We start from the raw sequence: 23,741 nt of genomic DNA, 5'->3' as shown, positions 1-23,741 counted from the left end.
CTTTAGCTAAAGATGGTGCAATAACTTGAGCAGACACTGCCCAGACACCCGTGGCTACATGGGGGGTCTCTTTCTTGGACAAGTGCACCAGTTGCATTCTGAGGTATAGAAATGCTTATATCAGGGGATAAGAAATGTTAGACAAGTAGGATGTTTCAAATATTGTTTAATAGAATATGCTACATTGTGTTTTTTCTAGTGCCTGTATGTTGAGTTTTGCCTTAAGGAACCCCAAGTCAATGCAGCATAGTTCAATAGATTTTGTAATGAATCCTGTATTGTTTTCTGCTGCTTCTGTCCTGTGTGATTGAAGGGAGCTGCCCACAGCACATGCCCAGCTATGTCATTGTCTTCATATTTCTCTGAAAATCCTCCTTTGAGCTGCTTACAAATGACTCCCATTGGTGCAAGCTGAAGGGTCGATGTAGTGAAAACACCCTATACCATTTTGCTGTGTGTTGCCCTGTTGTTCCTGTGTATTGGCCTAAGACTGGCCATCTAATAAATTTGGAATATTATTTTTTGAGAAAGCATTGTGCTGTTGCACTAATGAAAGACACTCCTATATCTCTGCCTTTTAGAAAATGATGGTTTTGAAGGAGACTTGACAAAGAAAAGGGTTCTACTGTGTTCTTCCTGACAGAAGAACACTAATTGGCAAATTGAGAAATTAATGTTGCCTGAGGTTGCAGTATTTTTCTAATTCATTCAATTGTAAAGACATGTTAAATCATGATTTAATTCCTGCTGAGGTATTTCAGACCCAGGAGGGAACTTATAAACACTCATTTGGGCAATTGTTTTATCTATATCAGTAGCTTGTGTTACTGGATGTGGTTTTTATATGTGCAGAAATACAGTAACTGCTTTGTATTTTTCTGTTCTCCATCTCTGTTACTTATTTGTTCTAAATGTTCATCTAGAAAGCTTCATTTTAGGAAGGAAGTTCAAGCATGGAAAGTAGTTTGGATAGGACAGGTTAGAAATTTAATGATGTTTGAAAGGTTCCTTCCTGACTGTGCTTAACGTTTTTATTGACTTCCCTTCAGCTGTTGGTTGAATTTCCTGTTGATTTTTGGTCTAAATAATTGCCAAAGCTGTGTCCAGCCCTCTCTGTGTGCTAAGATTATTTTTCTCGATTCATAAATTTAACAGTATTCTGATGTTTTCAAAAGTAATGTAGAAGACTAAGAACCAAATCTTATCCCTTTAAATTGCTGGATTTACACCTAGTAATTAGTATGAATGGTAAATAATTACATGGGTATAATGTCAATGACATAAATGGTACTTTGCACATGTTTAAGTGTTAGTGTTAGCTAAGTTACATCCCTAAATACAATTTTGGGAGAACAGTGATTGACAATTAAATAATAGTTAATACTTTAAAGCTTGAGTAAGTGTTTATTGTTATGTGAATGTTGAGGAAATTGCATTTAACCTGTTGTATTATTTAGACATTCTGTCTTGTCATTTATTGTGGAACAGGTGTGGACTAGAGAGAGTCTCAGGTATTAAAAGACAAGTCCCAAAGTCTGAAACTGTTAGTCAGTTGTCTCCAGAGCATGGATGACTTAGCAGATGTCATTTCAAGGCTCTTCTAATGAGGAGAATTTGTTTATAAATACTGGCATTTTGAAAGTATGCATTAATGTGTGTGCCATAAGAAAACTCTACAAGGTGATTGTCTGACTTTTTATTCTTGAAGTATGTTTTAAAATTAGACTGTATTGGATTTGTCATGGTAACTGAAAAGGTGTCAGATTAAAATAAATAGTGTTATTGCCTTGGAGTAATAGAAATAATTACTGAAAAGTCAAACAATTATTTTCTTCTAATTTGTTTAAGGCATATGACATTGGAAACTTAACAGTTTCCTGCTTCTGTTGAACCAGGTAATATGTTTGTTAACTGATAATACACTATTAAACCTCAGAGAGAAGAAAAAGGACTAAAAAGAAAAAAAATCTAAAAATTAATAGACAGAAAACTGGCTGTATATTAATTTCTAGACTTTTTTTCTTTTTAGTCCTTTTATCTGTCAAAATTGAAGTGGAGTATTGCTCAGTTGTCTTAAATTGAAATAATCTTTTATTTATTGTGTGCTCTAGAATAGCATTCCCTGCAGATGTGGCCTGTGCTATAGCTTGTTCTGGAAAGGATGCAGTCAGTGTTGGAAACATTTGTATTTTCAGCAGCATCTCTTATTTCATGAGAGTCATATCAACTTTTTTTTAATATCATGTCTTGTTAGCTGGTGTCACTTTTTTAAAAGGTGACTGTCCTTAGAGGTGATTTTTCATGTTGACGCTGTGCCTCACAAACACATAAAATCTTAACTGTTTTATGAAGTGAAGGTTCACGTTGCTATGCAGTTTGATCTTCGGAGGATGAATCAGACAAATCTTGTTTCCCTCCCAAAGCACAGTGTGTGCATCTCCTTTCCAGGGCCTGCTGCTTTCGATCAGAGTCCCTGGGGAAAGATGTCGAGGTGTGGCTTGGGGAGGGTGGGGTCTGTAGCTCCTGCACAGGAGGGATTTGCAGCAGGGAGACGCAGTGCAGGTACTGGACAATGGGTGGTTTGGCTTCTGCTGCCATCAGCTTCTTCCTAGGTTATGAAAGTTCTAGAAAATGGAAACAAGTTAATTTGAGATAAGCCTTGTATAGCTTGCTTGAGACTTGGAGCAGAGCAGGGAACTTAAGGATGACATCAAGAAAGTTCAGGTAAGCTTGATAAGAGACCTATAAGTAAGAATAATTGAAGCTGGTGAGATATATTGCTATTGTGTGTCATTGGAGATCTTCATAAAGCCATCTGAATGTAATCAATGTTGATGGGGTTCTGGAGATTAAAAGGGGGAAATGAAGTATTATCTGTCTGTTGCTAGCTGATTTATGCAATTCTGTAGTGTCTGGTACTAATAGGAAATAAAATAGTGAGCAAATATGACAAAGGAGAGAAAATGAAGGTTGGTTTAGTTTGGAGAAGACAGATGAGAAAAACTGAAGTAAATACAAAAATATGTTGGTCCAGTAAGGTCAGAAACAGGTTTAAAAATCTGGATTGCCTCACACTGGGGATTTCTGTAAGATTTTTTTACACGTATTATGTTTGCACACTTTAAAAAAAGTCACATTCTATCTTGGCCCATGGGACTTTCTGCTATGAAGTATTGTTACAGTCAAGAGCTAAGCACAGTGCAAAATAAGATTTTACATTTTATATCAGCTATGCTTGGAATGTTAGAACATATGTAACTTTTGTCATGGTGTAAAGCTGAAATTGTTACATTGCTGCAAGTGCGTGTGTGTTATTCTGTTCTTAAAACTGCACACAGGCCATAGTTAATCAGGATATTTTGAGAGTTAAACCATTAGTATGAGTTTGACAGTTGCTTATAAAACCCCAAATAGTTTTGACTCTGACAGCTACAGAAAGTCCTTGTATACAAAGAAGAACACTACAGAATCTCTTCCTAATGAAATCAGGGCAGTTGACTGAATAAACATCAGGCTTTATATTTGAACAATAGAATTGCTGGGCTTGTTTTGGTTAAAAAAAAAAAGATAAAAGCTGTAAGATCTGGTTCTTCTAATTTCTACCTTCAAAGAAGGTGAAGTTGAATGGCCAATGTAAATTATATATATCTTGTGTGGGGACTTCTGGGACAGACTTCATAGAGTATACTGGTTTCTGGATAGGCATAGAAAGGTAGCTGTTAAAAATGGGATAGTAAATGCCATTCATCATGGGGCCCTACAGAATACATTTTGGAAAGATTTCTGTTGTGTTTCATAAGCTTTGTTAGATGCTTTGTTACTGAACAACTCTGACAAAGTGGGAGTTGCTTGGGGCCTAATATGCACTTAAGTTTGTGGACGTGTTAGATCCTATGGAAATCCCTTGAGGGCAGGAACTTGTGCTGAGCAGATGTGAGTGCAGGTTTGGATTGGCAGGGCTCGTTTCCATGTTCCCTCCCCTGCTCTGTCTGGCAGCTCCCAGCATGGCCACACACACAGATGTGTAGACTCAGCCCTCTGGCCAGCCCAGTGTGGAGGTGACTTCCCACAAGGAAGAGTGAAAATAATACTGTGCTCTGGGGAGAGCATGGTGCACTTAGACTAAATGGAAAGAAAGACTTTGGGAGTGGAGACTTGGAGACTTAAAGACTTAACTTTTTCTACATATAAAATACAACTGTTGTAAAAACAAATACCACAGTTCAGCTTTGATGCAAGTGATTATTGTTTCCATTTGACACAGTTGTTTGGCTCCTCTCCTTGGAGAGCTGCTTACCAGTTTCTAAGGTTTTGTTGAGATCACTTGGGCTTCACATGGGCAGGAGCTGCTGGCCTGAATCCGGCTGCACGCTGTTCGGGAAATCGCTTTAAAAGCTGGGTTTAGAATTCTGGCTTTGAATGCTGCGTACATGTCATGGTGCTTTGCAATTTTTGATGCCAGTAGCCTCTCAGTGAACTTGAAAGAACTGCACATACATATTTTGGCAATAAAACAGCAGCAGTTGGGTTTCTAGAAAGAGTTCATTTTACAGCTTGAGTCAGGAATGAAAGTACTTAGTGCTGTGTGAATTATTCAGGATCCTTATCTGACTCCCAACTGATTTGACACATCTTTGTATCCTTGATGTTCATTATTTTTAACTTAAATTTCTGTTTCTGGAATTATAAGCCCTGTGCTGGCAGGGTGTGATTTTTAGAACACAGTGGGGAGAAGTCTCTGGTCACTACTAGTCAAACATAAACAGGAGTACTGGTACTGTATTTTTAGAAGTTTTCTAGGTATTGGTGGTGGTAAGGTTGAAGGATGAGAGTACATCCTGTCTGTGGATAGAGTAGCTGTTGCTTGGATAGGCATCTGAATAAAAGTCAATAAAGTTGATATTATAGCCAGTGGAGTTTGTTTTAGACAACCAATAACAAGACAGATCTGTAAAAACACTGGCTTTTTTCCTATTAATCTTCAAATGTTTGTCAACTAAAATAATCCCTGCCTAGAGATAGTCTTTAAAATGAACATTATCCATCCATAATCTGGAAGCAGGGTTATGTGTCAAACAGGAGCCTTGCATGTTTTACACTGGGACTTGAGTTCAGTAAGTCCACAATGCCCAGAAGCACAGTTTTGTTCTTTTGGGTTTAGTAGTGATTTTAAATTAGTTTTGTAGAACATTAAAGCTGTCCAAAATGGTGTGCGTGTCTGTCTTCAGGTAATGCTTGGGGATGAACCTTAACAGAGGCCTTGTGTGCTTGGGGCTGGTGCTCTCAAAGCTGTGTGTGTGGAAGAGAGGAGGGAGAGCTGATGTGCCTCTCCTGGGGTTTTGGGGTCAGGCTGAAAACCCCCAAACTGTAAATGCATCCAGCCTGGCCTCTTCAGGGAAGGCAGGGAACCAGCAGAGGGTGAGTTGCTGTGTCAGTACCTGGGCTGTGCTGTGTGAGTGAGCTCAACAGCCATTCTGGTCCTTGTCCTCCTGCAATGCAAACAGAACATCTGGGCCATGGCTGGTGCCTGTCCTTCTGTGTTTTGTGCATGCTGCTTTGTTCTGTTCCATCTTCAACCCAGTAATGTAACCCTCTGCAGACCAGGAAGGTCCTGGTTCAAAAGTAAAGAAGTAGATCTAGTAGAAAGTGTGAGAATGGCCGAGATTGCTGAAATGTTCAAGTCTGGGCTGCTCCTGATTCTGAAAGTGGCTTCACTGAAATGGCCAATAAACACCGTGTTTACATTTGTGTGCAGTGACTAGAGAAACTGGACTGCTGCTTTTCTCTCCAGATGTAATTCTGAAACCCTACAGAGGAGAGTAAATAACATCTTTTTGCCACTGTCAGGTGGAAACAATGAGAATCTGAGCTGGAAGAGCAATTGTGAGTTTACATGATGTTAATTTATGCAGCCATCTTCAGTTGAGTAATACTTGCCTGCCAAGGGAGGCGGCACAGTCAGGAAGATGGTTTTCTCTTGGGCTTTCATCTGTTACCATGTGGGTGTACATGACCCTTGAGGTTTACCCAGAAGTAGGAAACTGAATAATTTTTGGGTGTGGAGCACATTCACACTTGCCTGTGAAAAAGAAAAACACAGATAAGCTGCTCCTAAAATAGAGTTTGTAGGGGTTTATTGACATGTTATTTCCTAATACGGAAAGAAGAACAATCTAATGCAGGAAGATGAGCTCTAGTAACACTTTAATTTATAGTTGATATGTTTTAATATGTTGGTTAAAGTCATCAGGAACATTTTGAGATGGAAAAGAGAATGCTCTTGGCTTTGGGAGCTGTGCAATGACATGAACTTTGTCTTACTGTCACTTCTGGGACTTCTATGAAGATAGTGTTAATATCCTTTGTATAGGGCATGTATGTTAAATACTCTCCAGAAATGTTTAGTGTAAGGTGGATAAAAGATGGTGTAATCACTGTTTTCCTAAAATTTTTCAGCTACCTGAAGGATTTACAAATATCCACTTAAGCACTATGCAAAATAATTTTTTTGAGTTTGAATAGTCCTGACTGTTAGCTGTCTGTTTGGAAATAGAATGACAATGCATATGTGAGGTTCACATTTCAAAACTGTTTTTATGTGCAAGTGCAGTATAAAATCTCACATGGAAGGTTTATCTCAAGATTAATACTTAGCTTTGCATTCTTCAAATATATTTGTTTCCTCCTGCATACAGGCTTTTTAAAACTGTCCAATTCTACTGTGTTGAGAGAATAAATGGTGTCATAATTTATGTAATTTTCTATCTTTCTCTCCCTCCCCCATCATATAAGAGATCTGGGGAGTGTCACTCAGAAAAACCCAAGTTGAACATGAAGGAGAAAGTAATGAAAAATTCAACATCTCTGCTGCCTTCGTCCGATTCAAGCCTGCTTGAAACCTCTAGTTTTCATATTAAGCTTCTACTTTATTTATGTGCTTTGATTCACTGTCTTCGTGCTTGATCTGGTAACACACCCATCCACAACATTTGTGCTGCTTATATATCAAACTTGCTGGTTCCAGCATAATGCCTGCACTCTCTAATCATGTAGCAGTTTCTGAGTTACTTGGATGCTCTGCCAGAAAAAAAAGGCAGAATTCATGCATCTAGTAATGAATATTCAGGTTAGTTCCATCTCAAAAATCTCAACTAACCAATCTTATAATAATGCAGGGTTTTTACTTGTGAGGCTTGTGCTGTAGGATCTCTGAAGTTGAGGGTATATCAGTCATGAATTCATCAAGAAACTTGAATTTCTCCTTTTGGCAGTTTCCAGGTGGTGGCACATTCTGTTACTTGGCCTCTTCATCCTTCCTTGTGTGCTTTCCTAACCTTTTGGAACAGCCACATTATTTCTTTATAACTGTATTAACATTTCCTGGAAAATGTAAAGAAATTCATGGATTCTTAAATTTGATGCTACGGGGTTATTACATAATTTTGAGTAGCAACAAGTGCTGCCAGAGTGTACTTAAGATTTATGATGTCCTTGCCTCACAAATCCATCAAAAAATGGAATATTGTTTTAAAAAGGGCAGGTTTAGTCTACCTCTGACTCAAGTAAAAATGGCATCATGAAGTATACATCTTTAAAAAAAAAAAAAAAGGGTGAGGGTGTAAGTCAAATCTCTGAAAACTAATTTTCACTGTTGATGGATAGGCAAGTAACTTTTATTTTGTTCCAAAACTGTATCTCAGAGCAGGAGCAGAGAAAAACCCAAGCAGGGTTAATGATTGTGAAGCCTTGCCATCACAAAATGAGCTGTTGCTATATGTAGGGAATGTACTAATACTTTTTCAGCCTGGAAAGCAAAACTGATTTGCTTATGTACTTTTTGTTTGCCCTTGCTTGAATAGGAATATCTTCTCTCCAAATCAGGATGTGTAAGAGCTTAAGAAAGAGCTGTTATTAAGGTCCAATAATTTCTGGTGAATGAAGAAATTGAAGTAGAATATTTAAATTTTGCAATCTTTTTTTTCAAAACTCTTCCATAAAACCCACAATCAGAGCAAACTGAAACTCAAAATCTGACAATTCATGTGCTTGAATTTTAGCATTTCAGTTTGTTAGTAGATTTCTTAATTAAAAACACCCAAAACCTTCAGTCTTTATTTATTAACTCCAGTAGGTCTAGACTCAGATGTCTTGTGGATCAAACCCCATACAGAATCTTTTCATACTCAACTTTTTTAAACATTCCAGCTTCAGCTTCTTATCAGTAATAACAAATGGAAAATGTTTCATTTAGGTGTGGTCTTTTCCATGTTAGAGATGAGCTAAACAAGCAGAGTCTTGGTGTCTGTGTTCCTGTGTGTCCATAGGCAGTTCAGAGGGATTTTGGGCACCTTCACTGGTACTGTCTGTGGGGTTTGTATCCTCCCACTGTAGTGTGGGATTCCCCTTAAGAGTATGATAAATTCTATGGCTGACTTGAACCCTTGGAATACAGTACTTTTAAATTTACTCTAGCATTGTCTCTACAATTGTAGTTAAATCTAAAATGATCTGGTTTGAGGTTTTTGTATCTGATCAGTTTAAGAGTTTATCCCAGGATATCTTCTGTTCCAGAGGGTAGTGTCCAAATGACTATGTCAACAGATTCTTCATTCCAGATTCAGAAATGTTTTCAGTTTTTAAGCTAAATTAACATTTAAAAAACCCAACCAAACCCATAAAATAGCTCTCATGCTTGCACAAAATGAAACTGTAGTTTTACCAAGTCAAAGGCAATATTTTTATTATTTGTATGTCACTGAGGGAAAAAGAGTATTAACTACTTTTCTGTCCCCTGTCAATAAATAAAGATACCAAATGTCATCCAGCTGTTCTGGAAGAAGTTACTGCTGCAGAGTAGTTCAAAGGGTTAAATGACATTGCTCTGTTCATTGCCAGCAGGCTTCAGAAATCTCATCCCTTGCTGTTCAGTCTCCATGAAAATAACTGGATCCTGGCCAGAATGGGGCCGCTTTGCCTGAGCACTGCTGCATTCAGTTGATCCTTTATGCATTGGGATACTGATATTTTAGGTGTGAATACTAAAAGTTACTGAAATTTCTTGCATTTTTAAAGTACCAGAGAAGTATCTATTCCTGTTGAAAAATGAGTTTTAAGTTCTTCTGTCATTGGTAGGAGCTTTTGTTAGTCACAGTGCTTTTTGAAAGGTTTGACAATGGTGAGCATTATAGTTATTTTACATTTTAAACATAAGTTTTTCAGGTTTTTTGTATTTGTGATGGCATTGGGTATATGTTTGGGATCTCTTTTTTCCCTAGACACTGATCTAGTACGACCTTGTTGAAAAACCCAACAAACATGTAAATAAAATCATATTTTCACATCTAATTTTAAATGAAAGGGATGGGACATTCTAAAAGAAGGGGAGTGCTGTATAGGTAATACCATCAGAAAAATTATAAAACCTTATGGGTAAAGGGAAACTATGCTACTGTGGTCACACTGCATAGTGGAGGGGCTTTTTCACTTTGCTTATTTGCCTTGTCTCTGAATCTACAGCAGCATGTTTTAGCAGCTTGAGACTGACAGTGTGTGCAGTGTTCCAAGGGGCTCTGGAGCCTTCTGCTAAAGCTGCTTCTGACCTGCACAGCTCCCATGCAGCTCCTCTGTGGGAAGAGCCCGTGCTGTGTCCTCTCCCTCCTGAGCTGCTGTGTCAGGAGCGCCCCAAGGTAAAGCCTTGGCCTCACTCACAGGTCCTGGCCTCACTCACAGGTCCTGGCCTCACTCACAGGCCCTGGCCTGGTTCTCATTGCTGTCTAAAGCCACAGGTGCCACCACTGCCCCTCTCTGAAATTGTCCTGTGGATTGTCCTCTGGTAAGTGCAGATGGCTTTCCTTCTTGGGGCTATGTGGAGTACTCTTAGGGAATCTGGGGACTTTCAGGGCTTTAAGGGTGTTGTTTCCTAAGAAAATCTGATTTCAAATTATTGTATATGGAAATTATGGATATTTTCTTACCTGATTAATTGCATTGGCAAATTGAACATCTAATTTTGCTTCAGTGCATTGGTGATTTTCCTAAAGAAACTTATGTGTACATTTGTGTCTTTTTTAAAATCCAGTCTTGGAATTAGAAGTTTAGCAGCTTTTATAACTTCAGTTTAAGGCCAGTGTTCATTTTTGGGTCAGACATGCTGATCAAGCTTTACTTCTTGGATAAAGCTGGGGCCCTGCCCTTGGAAAGCTGGTGATCTGATTTGACCTGGGTTCAAAAATCTCAGGGCAGTGGCTTATTGGTGTGTTTGGTGTGAGGCTTGGGAAGTGCATGTGGGTTCACAGAAACCTAAAAATAAGCAGTATTTGGGTTAAACCTCTTTATTTGTATGGACTAGTGACCCTGATAGCAAAATTAAATATCCATTCAGTCTCTGGTACTGCTGCCACCATCCATGAATTTTAATAGCGTGAAAAATATTTTAATTTTATGTTGTCTTAGTGCTTTCTGCACAAGTAGAGGATGAAAGTGTAAATTAGTGACTTGACTCACTCTTGTGCAGTTCTGTTCATTGTGTGTAGCTGAGTCTCTGTGACTCAGCTGGTGAGTTTTATTGCCCCAATAAAGCAGGCTGGAAAAATACTTGGCACCAATGTTTTCTGTTCAAAAAATTGTCAATAAGCATAGAGTGATGGTGTTTCCAGTGCAGCCCTTTTTATTATACAGGCTGTTCAACTTAACATTTAAAAAACATTAAGCTGAGCAAGTCAGTTTCCATGGAGTAAACTGCTGAATGCATTGAAGAAGCCAGTGAGACCTGCTAAGGTATTTTGAAATTTTGTAGGTTTTGTAGCTGAAATTTCTTGGGTAAGGTATTCCTAAATGATTCAGGAATTTGCATTTTGTGCTACTGAAGACAGTTAAAAAATAAGAAGCGTTGTTCTACCTGTTCTGACAGAAAACTTGTCCTGATAGCGAGTCTGATCGGTTTGACCTGAGCGTAGGAGAAGGATTAAGGAGGATTTTTGGTTCTGTCTCTGAGTCTGACATTCAGTCTCCAGCTGTCAGCAGCCTACCAGCACAGGAAGGTGCTATAAAAAAAAAAAAAAGGTGTTGGAAAACTGGAAATGCATTGGAAGCTGTAAATAACATGAACATATTGTGCCTGTGGAAGTTATTTTTCCCGAAGCTGAAGCAGGAAGGGCAGTGCAATAATCCGTGGTTCTCCGGCTTTGTATGGGTCCAGCTGGAACCCAAGCCCACACGGACCTGCATGGGCTGAAGATGACAGACGAGGAGCGCTCTTTACCACGTGGGGACGAGGATCCTGTTCAGTGGCTTGGGAGGGGACACTGCCGGCCCCAGCGACCGCCCAGGTGGCAAAAGAGCCGGAGCTGTACCTGCAGTGGGGTTCATCCCCCAGGGGATGGGGGCGTGGCCAATGGAATTTGCCACTGGGGAGGGCCATCCATGGGGCAGAGCACCAGGGGTGTACAAAGGAGTGCATGGGGAGAAACCGTGTGATGAGGAAGGGGGAATAATCTACATGAAATATCACACTCGGTACAAAATTCCCGTTCCCCAGTGCAGAACAACTACTAAATAAACTGTTTAGTGCAATACAACAGGTTCACAGATAGCAGAGCAGATTCTGATCTCAGTGCAGACAGGTGGTAGAAGGAATACTGGAAGTTGTATTAAAACATGGGTTCCACAAAGGTTTTTAAAGCTAAGTGACTGACTCAGTATTGTATACATGTGGTTAGGAAATTTCCACCTCTGTTCAAGGGCAAATGTGTCTGTTATTCACTCCCAAGTGTTACATGTCTCCATACTTTTGTTAGCAGGACTGAAAGGCCCTGTCACCTCTGTGACCAGTTAATCTTTCTGGTTCACTGAACATGCCAAGCTACTGATCCTACAAGTTACACTTCTACTCTCCAGACTGCTTTTGTAGCCCTTCTATGAACCCTGATATTTCATGTCCGTTATTGAAGTGGGTGAAACAATATTCTAGTAATGGTGAGTTTTTTAAGTTAGGGAAGGTTATTTTCTATTTCTGTTTTTCTTTGATTTTGCTGTTATGGTAGAACACCTGGCCACAGGATAATCTTGGTGATTTCTGTGTAGTGATCTATGACAGATCCTGAATTCCCTTCAAATTTTACCTTTTCAGCATTGAGTATTTCTGGTGAAATTTTTGTCTCCATTTGTACTCCTTTGCATTAGCTGTGTTTAAATGCATTTATGATATTACACTATCATTAAGTAAAAACCACAGAATCAAGAAACTTACTTGAATTGGGAATCAGATTTCTGAAATAAAATCGCAGGCAAATCAGCTTCAGTAGTATTTGGGAGTGTAATTATAAGGACTCATTTGGGGGGCTTTTTAAGTGCAGGCTTTAATCTCATTGTTGGAGTAACTTCATGAAATAAATTTATCTGAAAACCATGAGACTGCTGTGAACAAAAAACTGAAGCCCATGTTTTTCACTGAACTGTTAAGGAATTGTTTCTGGGGCTAATAGACACTGAGGCAGTGGGAAGAAGTGTCTCCACTGCCATAACCACCATTGGTGCTCCTCTGACAAGAAACAATAGAAAAATACATTATGATCTTGCAGAATCCATACTTGCTCTCTGTGTCTGAAGAAATGCAAAAGACACTGATGAAATTCCTGTTTTGTCATTTGCATGCAAATTTTGTGATACATTTGTGAAGCTCTGAGAGTTTCAGCAGAAAAGCTTAGGTGTCTGTGGCTTAAGATACTTATTTAGAGAGTTGCTTTGTGTTTTATGAACACTGTGACATTTTGTTCTCTGTTATCACTTTCCCTAATCTTTCATGAGTTTATGCAGGGAAGACTTCCAGAAATGCTGTATGAGAAATGTATGGAACTAGTAGATAAGTCTCTGAGTCAAAGAAGTGAAAGAAAGGTAATTTGGATGTTGAGTTAATGAGTAGGTTTGAAACTGTTAGTTTTTCACAAAATCTTTTGATGCTAGTAATGGCAGTTCTGTTGTTTTTTTGTTTTTTTTTTTTTTATAAATTGCTTAGCAGAAAAATTGAAGAAGGGAGTGGAAGAGGTGAAGTTAAAAGGCTGGTAAGCAACCAGGTACCTTGTCAATAGGAGATATAAGCTAACAGTTTGAAGAGGATTTTTTAAATCTTTATTATTTTAATCATAATTTTTAGATTTGGATTCCTTACCATTTTTAATTAACTTCATTGAGCTCTTGGAAATTTGATCTTCCCATCATAAAGCCTAACATGATTCATGAATTTACCATGGAAGTTGTATCAATGGTGAGCACAGGCTGCAAGTGAACCTTGCAGTGAGGGGAAGAACAGCACAGTGTGCTGCCCTGCTCCTCCCTGTGCGTCATTCTCAGCTCCCTGCAGTGTCCACTCTCAGGGATACAATGCTTTTCCAGGTCAGGGAGGAGAGTTGAATGATTACTGTTTCTAAAAGTTTGATACTTTTGGCCTTTTAAAGCCTTTATTTAAAGCAGGGAAATAACCTCTCTGTATTTTAGCTTTTTAAATTAATTTTCATTATTTTCTTCTCTTTTGTTTGCAAGGACTGAATTATGAGTTCTGACCCATATATACTGAAACTTCTGCAGAATTTAGACAGCTGTCTTTAACAAATATCCCAGCTGAATCTGTCCACCTAAATTCTGGCATCAATCTTAGGTGGGCTTTTGCTAAGCAGAATCATAGAACATAAAACAGCCCAGGTTAAAAGGGATCTCATCTGAGCCAATCTGTTGCGGAAAAGGTAGCCTAGGTGGGATTATCCAACACCCTGCCCAGTTGTGTCTTGAATATCTCCAGTTGATGAAGTTTCCACCATTTTCTTGGTGAGAACATTCTAATGATTGTTCTCAGCATAAAAAATGTCTTTCCTATATCAAGGTGAAACATTTTCTGGTGCAAATTGCACTGTTAGCCTGTGTCCTCTCCATGTGGCTCCTTGTGAAGAGAGACCTTCCATCCATTTTGTAGCCAGCCTTTAAATTCTGGGAAAGTGTCATGATGCAAGGATTCTCTTCTTCAGGGAGAAGACCTAACTCATTTAGGCTTTCCTCACAGAGTAGGATCTACAGTCCTTGATCATCTTCATGGCTTTCATTTGGACCCTCTCCAGCGTGTCTGTTCCTTTTTTTGAGCTGTGGAGACCACAGCTGCACACAGGGGTGCTCCAGGTGGGCCTGACAAGCTCTTGGTGGTTTGGGACAGTCCCATCTCTCATCTCTGCTGGTGGTGCCCCTGTGGGTGCATGGCAGCATCTGATTTGCTGTCATTGCTGCAGAGCTTCCCTGCTGAGCCCTGTTCAGCTCTTGGTGTGCACCCCCAGGTCCCCAAAGGATCCCAGCCCGTGCCAGGCTCTTTGGTGTCATCACTGCTGCAGGACCTTGCACTTGGCCCTGTGAAACTCCACTCTCCTCTTGGCAGCTCCCTGTTCCAGCCTGTCCTGCTCTGTCAATGGCTTTCCCTGCTGGCACGTCCACCTCACCACCCAGTGTGGTGTCACCAGCACACCTGGGGATGGTGCTCTCAGACCCCTCATCCAGGTTATTTGTGGTGATGTTGAAAAGTGTGGGTCCCAGCATCGATTTCTGGGGATTCCCACTTGTTCAAGTGGGCTGTCAGGCTGAGTTTTTAACCATTCTGCACCTAGTGAGTGCACCCTGTGGGCCGGTTCCTGCCTGTTTTGCAGGCTGCCAGCAGGTACCCTGCTGGTTTGTCCACAAGAACTCACTCTGGGGGAAACAGCAGCAAAGGCTCGGCTGAAGTTTGTTAAACAGTATCTGCTGCTCTGCCGCTGCTGACAGAAACTGTCATTTTGTTGCAGGTGGTCGGGTTGGTCTGGCACGATTTGCCTGTCCTGAAACTGCTCTGGCTTTTCCCAACCGCCTGCTTCGTTTGGCTTTGGTAAAGCTACACAGCAATTACGGTGTTTTACAGCCTGGTGCACTTCTCATGGAGGGCCTTAAATGTTCTTTAACAGAGCTCTTAACACAGCAGCTTAGCCTGGTTTTTTTGTAACCTTGAGATCACTCACTTCCCATTGTGCTTGACATCTGATTTCAGTGTTTTAGAGAAGGTGAAAATAGGATTGGTTATAGTCTGTGGATTTCAATAGAATCAGTCTGGGTTTGTGTCCTTGTTCTCTTAACACAGTTTGCTTTTTGAACTATTGTCATAGTTACTAAAGCATGATATTACAAATATAAAATGCAATACTTTTGATTATATAAACTTATTGCTGGATTTCTCTAAATTTTAGAGTCCCATATTCAACTTGTATTATCTCTGTTAAAAAGCAAAATGTTGGGGCCTGCATTCAGTATAAGAGAAATAACTGTTCTTATTTGTGAAATAGTCTCTTCCTGTTTGAAAACAAAGAACAGAGGAAATTCTGAAGATGCATAAGATTGGGAACATTTGCTAAAAAATAATATAATTGTTCATGATACTGAGTATGTTGTCTAGTGAGTAGTACAGCCATGATTTAATTTCTTTGTTCTTTGACTTCCTAAGATAATGCCAACTTTTCCTTTTAAAAGTTCAGTCGGAAACATTTGAAATGGCAAGAACAAATCCAGTGTCATTGGTGCCAAAATGCTGTCACTGAATGTTATGGAAATTGTAGTGAAAATCATAAATAATTTCTCTATTATAAAGTTACATTAATTTTTTAAGGAGAAAGTTTGACAAATATTATTCTAAAGTAAAGGAAATCAGAAAGAAATGCAAAATGTATCAGAATATTGAGTGAAGTGCTAGCAGTGCAATCTTATACAGTTTTTTTGCATTCATAAAGTAATAATGGAACCTTTTTTCTGTAGATAGATGTTTTGCTTCCATGCTTCCTTGGTCATATTCCCACCAACTTAAATGTCACTGTAACTCTGTTTGCAGTGGCTCATTTATCTGTTGGGTTTCTTCTGCCCCACTCCAGTGCTGCCTGACCCATTCCCTTCCTCTTCCTCCCTTCTGTCACCTCATGACTTCCCCATGAAGTAATTTCAGCTCTGTAGCATTCTGCACTCCCCCAACTCTTTCCTGGGCTATAAAGTGACTCTTATGCTTCTTTTTCCCTGTCCTATTGTGTTTGCATCCAGGACAGAGCTTGCTTCCCTCCCCCTACCTGCACACTGCCTGACCTGGCTCTCACATGAGATTTTTAGGTGACTTTTACTCCTCAAAGACTGCTGATTGCACAACAGGAAAGAAAATGAAATGTTTTGCTACCCCCTTGTCCCTTCCCCAGCAACTTCTTGTCTAATCTGTTTTCACCTCTGTTAGACATAATGTCATAGTTCTTGTGTCAGTGGAGATCATTTCTGGAAAGATCTGTCAGAAAAAAATGCATACAAACCAAATTACAATATCATTGTCAGGACAGGTCTCAAAAGCAACATATTCTGAAACTGAGTGCCCCTGATTTTTGTTGCTGCTGACTGGAATGAATGAGCAGTTGAGAAGTTGCTGCTCATTTAATTTGCAGATTTGGCACAAGGTCCCATACAGGTGTTCTGCTTGTGTGTTGTTTTGTACAAACAAACTGTAAGCTACCAGGAAGAGAGCAGGTTTGGGATTTTTGGTTTTGTTTGGTTTGGTTTTTTTCTCTCTGAAATAACTTGGTTTTGTAAGGTTTTGGTCAGATAACTCTCTTAAACTTAAACCCCATTGCACATGCTATCCTGTGAAGTGGCAGTGTATTTTGAATTTTTTAGAAGTCTTCTGTTTCCATGTCACCTTGTCACAACCTTCTTCCTGCTTCTCAGAGTGTATTTTTATTTTGATTTGGCCTCAGCAGACTTAAAGCTGTGTTGGTGTGGAGAGCTGTGCTCTGTCCTTTGGTGGCAGGGAGCCTTTAGCTCAAATTCCATTGACCGCAGCCCTAGGCAAAAACAATTTCCTCAGGGTGTGGAGCAGCAAAGAAAAAATCCATTACAACTTATTACAAAACAAAACCAAGCTTTAAATGATTGCAAAGCTTTTTTTTTTTCCAATAATTGTACTTAGCTGGTCCTTGCTAGTGTACATATTGTGGGGGATTTCAAATCCTCCCAGTGTTCACACAATATTCATTATGGTGGTTTGGTTGGAGACACTGGGCCTATAGGCTGTCAAATGTGTAAATACTTACATCTGTCCCAAAATCCATGTATCCAAATGAGTTTAATATTAAATTTTTAAATAAGTTTTTCATCTGCAAAAAGGTAACAATCCAAATCAATTTTAGGGGGTTTAATTATATAATTTTTCAGATTTAAGTGTGAGGTTTTTATGTACCCTTAATTTGTTGTCGATTTTTATTGAATATTATTCAGTCTTACCTGTTTAAATTTCTTTGACTATATGTGCTTTATCTGAGTACTGAGGAATGCAAGTTGCTTTAAAAAGTTGCTTTTAAGATTTTTCTTCTTTGTGGATGTTAATGTAGAAAATTTTATCATCTTTCTATTCTAAAACTTTCTTCTTCTGTTTAAACTAAATTCTGTAGCATAACTCTGTAACATTACTCTTAGATGAATCCTTTAGTGAAACTGTTGGGTTAGAAAATAAGAAGGGGAGGAAAAGGATTTTGAATAATAAAGCTGAAATAGTAATACCAATTTCAGAATGTTTTGTAAACCTTCTGAAATGCAAACATTCTGAAACCAAGTTTATAAAATTTATAGCTCATTTACAGCTACTGAGTGCTGTACCTGTGAATGAAATCTACAGGTGTGTGCTCAGTACCTGTAGATGAGCTATGAATTTTATAGATCTGGTTTCCTAGAAGTCATTGACCAGCATCGTGTTGATAGCAGCTGCTCACACACGCTCACATCACGTGATAAATCCATTGTGCTGGGAGCTGGCTGCTGCCTCTCCTTTGGTGTGCTGGGCCATTGACCACCACGGTGTGTGTGTGTGTACATAGGCATTAAAAAATGGATGTAATTGTTTGTTACTCTGAGGTGCTGTTTGGATTTTATTACAGCTGTTAATTTTCCTTTTCTCCCCATAGTAGTGGGTGCTGTTCCTGTGTCTGTCTGTATTTGACAATAACTGCTTCTGGCAGAAGGTTTTCTGTGCACTTACATTTTCCAGCTGGGGCTTTTTCAGTTAAGGGTGTGGCTTTTTCTGACACAGTTGTGTTAGAATAGGCTCTCACATAGAAATACTTATCATGGCAGAAAGTCCTCTGGCATTTCAGCTTATCTTACTGGGGGGCTGTAGTGCACTGCATCAGAAAGAAACTGTCTGTACTGCAGTGTTGTGGCGGTGAAGACAGTCTTAATTGTTTTTCTAATATGTGTTTTTACTGCCTGGGCAGACTGTTGTGATTTCCAGTGTGACCTTCCAGTTTATAGAATCACTGGCCATTCCCTATGGTGTGTTCAGATTCCTTTTATTTATTTATTGGTATTCATATTACTGAAACTCTTACTGGAGAGTTCATCGTGCCTTACTCCCAAAGGGTTTTTCAAGGAAACTCATAAATAAATTTCAGTGGCTTTACAAAGTGTTGTCAAGCATGTCTACTTTCAGTTTGAAAGTTGATCCCTTTAACACCAGTAGCTGACAGCTATTAAAACAATTACTATTACAGTTATGTTGAAACAATTAATAATTAGACCTTGCAGGGAGGATTACATTAATTTTGGGTGTCTGCAAAACTGAGCTGTGAAACAGATATTTAACCTTACATATCAAATCATCACTGAATGTTAATCATTGCTTTTCATGTGAAATGATTGCCACTACATAGTGATGAAGTAATAGCTTCCCAAGAGCTTCTTGAATGCCATTGTGCACTTGGATGGAGGAGTAATGCAACTTTGGCAAGACACTGTGATCCCACGTTCATGTTGCCTTTGTGGGCTGTTAGGGACCAGCCTCTCGCCAATGTGAGTAGGAAACTGAAGTAATTATGTGTGTCATTCATTCAGAAATAGGTTTTGGTGCTCTGAAAGTAAGATGGAATTAGTGTAAATAATTAAATGCAAAATTACATTTGCAGGTGTGTGTGCAGTTTAATTTAAATGAGATTGTGCATGCTCAGACAACATGACACTTAAACCCAGCCTGAACATCAAATGCCTCAGCCAGCAGGAGCAAGCTGTTCTCTGCTGGTGGCAAGCTCAGACTCCCTTGTTTTCCTGTGCTTTGCTTTTCAGTAAAGACACATTTGTGGCTGTGCTCAGCAGAGTGCAGTACAAAGTGAACTGCTGAGTGGTTCTGGTTGTCTTCACTTGCCATTGTGCTGTTCCTAAACTCCCTGATTTTTTTTGATAAGCAGGCTCTGGTGAAGCTCAGACTTTGCTTGGGCTAAGTGAGCTGTTACTGCAAGAGGGTGAGGCACATTTGGGTCTGCAAATTGTTGTTTTTCAACAAAGCCCTGGCTGTAGAGGCGGTAGTATGCCTGATGGAGCTCAGGAGGTTGGAAACAGTGTTAGTAGGCCTTCAAAAGCATTTTCAAGGAAGGAAGAGGCCAAGGGTGCAGGCTGGAGGTTGTGAGGAGAAAGAGAACTTAGCAGGAGTGTTTTAGGCATCTGAAGCTGCCAAAGGAGAGGTGTCTGCTGAAACTTCACTTGCTTACAATTTCCTAGATCTAATACCTTAAAAGGTTTCCCTTGTGGATAAAAACATTATTTCTCCTTGCTGTACCCTGCATTTCTCTGTGGGTGAAGGAAAGCGAGCAATTTAAATAATAAAGATGTGCCTATGAGCTTTAGAGAAGAAAACAATCAACCATGGTGTTTAAAGTCTAAACTTGAAAATGAAATATTTTAAACACTGCAGAGGTGTCTTTGTGTGTTTATTTAGTAACTCAGTGGGTGGAAATCATTGAATGTTTAAGTGCTAACATAGATCTTCATAGTAATATCCTGTTCTGCAGAGTCAAGAAAATAACTTTATTTTGGTCATTGTGTTCAGCTTTCTCAGTTCACTGGTTTTTTTCATTCTGATATAAGAAATGAGTTGAATTTTGAAACTTCTTTCTTAATGTAAGAATTAAAGAGGATGAAATCTGCTAATTCTGGAGTCTTGAAGTAGATAATTTTCTTCATCTCAATGATTTTGTTTACCATAATCTGCATTTCAAAATTTATGTAAACATGTGTTTGCTGTGTGCATCCACATCTGAAGTGGTTTTAGCTAATAAGCATGCAAAAAGATTACTAAGCAAATTAGAAGCAGTGTAAGTTAAGTCCCTAACAAAAATCTAAAAATGGCAGAAGAATAGAGACATATGTAAAACATTACTGATTTGAGATGTAGATGATGAATGATTACTTACATGAAGATATACACAGTCTTTTCTACTTAGTTGTAATTTGATGTATCAGGTGACCAGGAATTGGAGGCTTGAATCTCAAAGTGTTGTGAGGGTGGCTTTATTGAACTGTCTTTTTGTCAGTGGAAGGCTTCAGAATTCTTCTGAGAAGCATTTTGGAATGAAGATTGTGATACTGTGCCCAGAAAAGTGGGATAATGTTCCACCCAGGAATTGCTGGGAGTGGAAGAGGGGTGTGAGCAGTGCTGGCTGAGCTTTCAGCCTTTCTGCCGGAGGCAGGCACCTGCTGACTGTGACCTGTACAGCTGAGAGGGACCCTGGCCAGGGCTGGGGTGTCTGTGTGTGTCTGTGCTTTCCAGAGTCCAAAAACCATCTTATTGAATGGACTGAAATAAATGTAAGAAGAACACTTTGGGTTGCAAAGTCAAGATTGCTGGGTTTGTATCCAGAAATGTGTTGGCAGTCCAAGCATGTTTTGGTGGAGCTGATTCTTCTTCTCATAAATGAACATGTTTAATATACTAATTGCAGCGATCATTTAATTTCTGATTTATGCAATATTCTTTTGCTTATGTCTGCTTTAACTTCTTAAGAAAAAAATAAAAGGCAAAAGCCCCAAACTGATGAGTTGAGACTTCATGTCTGGAACTTCTGTCATTGTCCCTGAGAAGGTTTGAAGGATTTCCATGCTTCTAAAAACCTATCTGGCCAGACAGCTTAAGGAATTTTTTCCCCCCCAGTTTAAATGGGAGCTCTCATATTAATTTTCAGCTGAATTAATTTATAAGCATATTGGACTTTTCATATATGTTAGCCTACTTTTCTGATCTTGTGTATTAAAACACTTTTTCCTACTCTAGAATATTGTTATCTAGTTACACAAACACGATTTCTCATTTGGGAAGACATACTAGTTTTAGGTGGATTTGAACTGCTACTTTGAAGGTAAAAACACATACTAATTTGGTAATTATTTCCTTGCTTGATTTATTTATTTATTCCTCTTCTCTGTCCTTTTTCATAGGTTCCTTAAAACTGTGCTATGAATGGTGATTCTGGTGTGGGGGTGGTGACTTCACCACCTCCAACAACAGCCCCTCATAAAGAGAGGTATTTTGATCGAGTTGATGAAAATAACCCAGAATATTTGAGAGAGAGAAATATGGCACCTGACCTTCGCCAGGATTTTAACATGATGGAGCAGAAGAAGAGAGTCTCCATGATTCTGCAGAGCCCAGTAAGAAAAGAAATGCTTCATCTTTGAAGTGACAAGTTTAATATCTTTTTTTTCACTATCAGTACAGGATTGGAGAATTGTGTGTTATCTTAGATCCATTTGTTGTTTTTTCTTATTGGCCTTTCTTGATTTTTTCCTCATTCTATCTGTTTGCATTTTTATGGTCTACTCACAAAGCATCCCTTCAGTTTGGCTTTCAGATTCCTCTGTATAATCATCAACATTTTTTCACATTTTCCATTTAATCCTCGTAAAACATTTTTTCACTGGTTTCATTTATTTGTTTCAATGTAACTCTCTTAAGAGTAGCTTATACAAGGCAGGTCTGTCCTGTACTCAGTTTTCCTTTTGGGATTTGGACATATGAAATATTTTTATATTCCCTTTCTGAAAAGGTGCACAGTAATGAAGTATGAATGAATGACATTTAATATTGAAGATGTTCCCCTGGGGAGATAGTACACAAACAAACTTTCCCTCATGATGTTTGTTCCTTTTTATAATAACTAGTGAGTGACTTTAGATACAAAACATTACATGACATAACTACACTTGGAATAGGGATGTGGTGGTACATTCACAATTTTCCTATTAGGTCAACCCATTTGATTTATGAAAATATTAATAAATTGCTTAATAAAAAAGTAATGACCTAATGACTGCAGTACTTCTCTTTCAGTGCAAATTCCAGCATTCTTGTCAAAAGCAGGAGTTATCAGCAATAATAAAAACTCTGGTTTTCTTCCTTCCAAGTTAAAATATATTTTAAAAATCCCAGGAAAATGTAAACAACCCCTCATCTGAACAGGTTTTAAAAATTTAATGTTCATTGTTTTCTGTGTTCCTGGCTGCCTTCTTGGCTCTCAGTTCCCTGTGAGCCACAGTGACAAATTCTCTTTTCTGGTTCTGCTACTTTTCCTTTCACATTTTTGTGTTAAAGTCAATTGTACATTCTCCTCCTTCCAGAAATTCGTATAGCAAGGCTCAAAGACTTTTGGTGTTACTTGAAAAGAGAATGCTGGAATTTCTATAAAAAACCCCAGGTGACTCAGATCACTGGAGCTCCAGAGAGAATGTTTTGAGGTTACAGTATGCACCCAGTAGTTCTGCCTTGAGGTGTTTGTCAGAAGAGGAGTAGGATGGTTCCATCAGTGTGCTAGGAAAAAGCTGGGTATGAAAGGCTGAAGTTCATTTAAACATGCATTACAACATGCAGTGTCTTCCTACTAGGCCTTCTGTGAGGAATTGGAATCCATGATCCAGGAACAGTTCAAGAAGGGGAAGAACCCCACAGGTTTATTGGCTTTGCAGCAGATTGCAGATTTCATGACAACGCACGTTCCAAACGTCTACCCTGCAGCACCTCAAGGTGGAATGGCTGCATTAAACATGAGTGAGTGCACCTTCAGTGATCAGAGCTGAATTCCTTTTCTCTTTTCTTGAAAGGCTTCACATGAAGACAATGTGAATGTAATAGAATACTGTGAAGTTTAAATGCTATCCTGTTCTGCTCACACAAACACTTGAAATGAATTGATTAGTTTCTAAATGCCACAGTGGTATGCAATGTGATTATATATGGAGTTTATATCAAAAGTTATTTCAAGGATGGTATCTAAATTGAAAAATAAGCCTGATAAGTCAGTGCTATTAAAAATTTAAATATTTAAATAGTGCTAATTACTACATGGTTTGTCTTGTGGAAAATCAAACACTTATTAGTAGTCTGGTAACAGTAAAGGGCTTTAGAAACTAATTATTTTTGCCATTGAAATACTGTTTGCAGCTTTCTCCTGTGAAGTGAAGCTTTAGACAAGAAACATCAGCAAACAAAACAAAGCAGGAAAAAAACCAGAATGTGCCAATGCACATAGACACAGGTTTTGTGTTAAGATAAAATAAATCCTTGCCTGTGCTCCAAAAGAAATCTTCAGTTCTGACTGTAGCATGGCCTGGTTTTGCTTTTTCACAGTTGCTTTTAACTGCATTTTTAATTGCACTGTAACTCGAATTACAGTATTTGTATTTGTATTTTTTACCATAACCTTCCTCTCTCTAGCTTGTACTTAATTTTTCTTAATAAATGATCTATGTAATTCTTCTTTTTGGGAATACACGTATCACAAAAAGTAGAATATTTGGGATTACATTTTTCTTTTAACAATTAAGATGTATTTTACAAACAATCATTAGTTTGAGAGAGGAAAAAATATTTTGCTAAGAAATGCAAAATATCACGGTACCAC

At 38.8% G+C, this 23,741-nt stretch overlaps 1 protein-coding gene across 12 annotated transcripts in view; it reads left to right on the top strand.

The window, feature by feature from the left end:
• The window catches only part of ADD1 (adducin 1), a 63,715-nt gene that overhangs the window by 11,001 nt on the left and 28,973 nt on the right, over window positions 1–23,741 (top strand). For all 12 annotated transcript variants that reach the window (XM_054632847.2, XM_077177779.1, XM_054632843.2 and 9 more), the window contains exons 2-3: window positions 21,283–21,495; window positions 22,726–22,888. In XM_054632847.2, coding sequence (XP_054488822.2) covers window positions 21,301–21,495; window positions 22,726–22,888 — 358 coding nt within the window. In that variant the 5' untranslated portion in view covers window positions 21,283–21,300. The remainder of the gene's footprint in view (window positions 1–21,282; window positions 21,496–22,725; window positions 22,889–23,741) is intronic.

This window comes from Agelaius phoeniceus, chromosome 4, assembly GCF_051311805.1.
Source record: "Agelaius phoeniceus isolate bAgePho1 chromosome 4, bAgePho1.hap1, whole genome shotgun sequence".
Classification (NCBI taxonomy): domain Eukaryota; kingdom Metazoa; phylum Chordata; class Aves; order Passeriformes; family Icteridae; genus Agelaius; species Agelaius phoeniceus.
The sequence above is the reverse complement of the archived record's forward strand: the minus strand, read 5'-3'. Positions and strand labels throughout refer to the sequence as shown.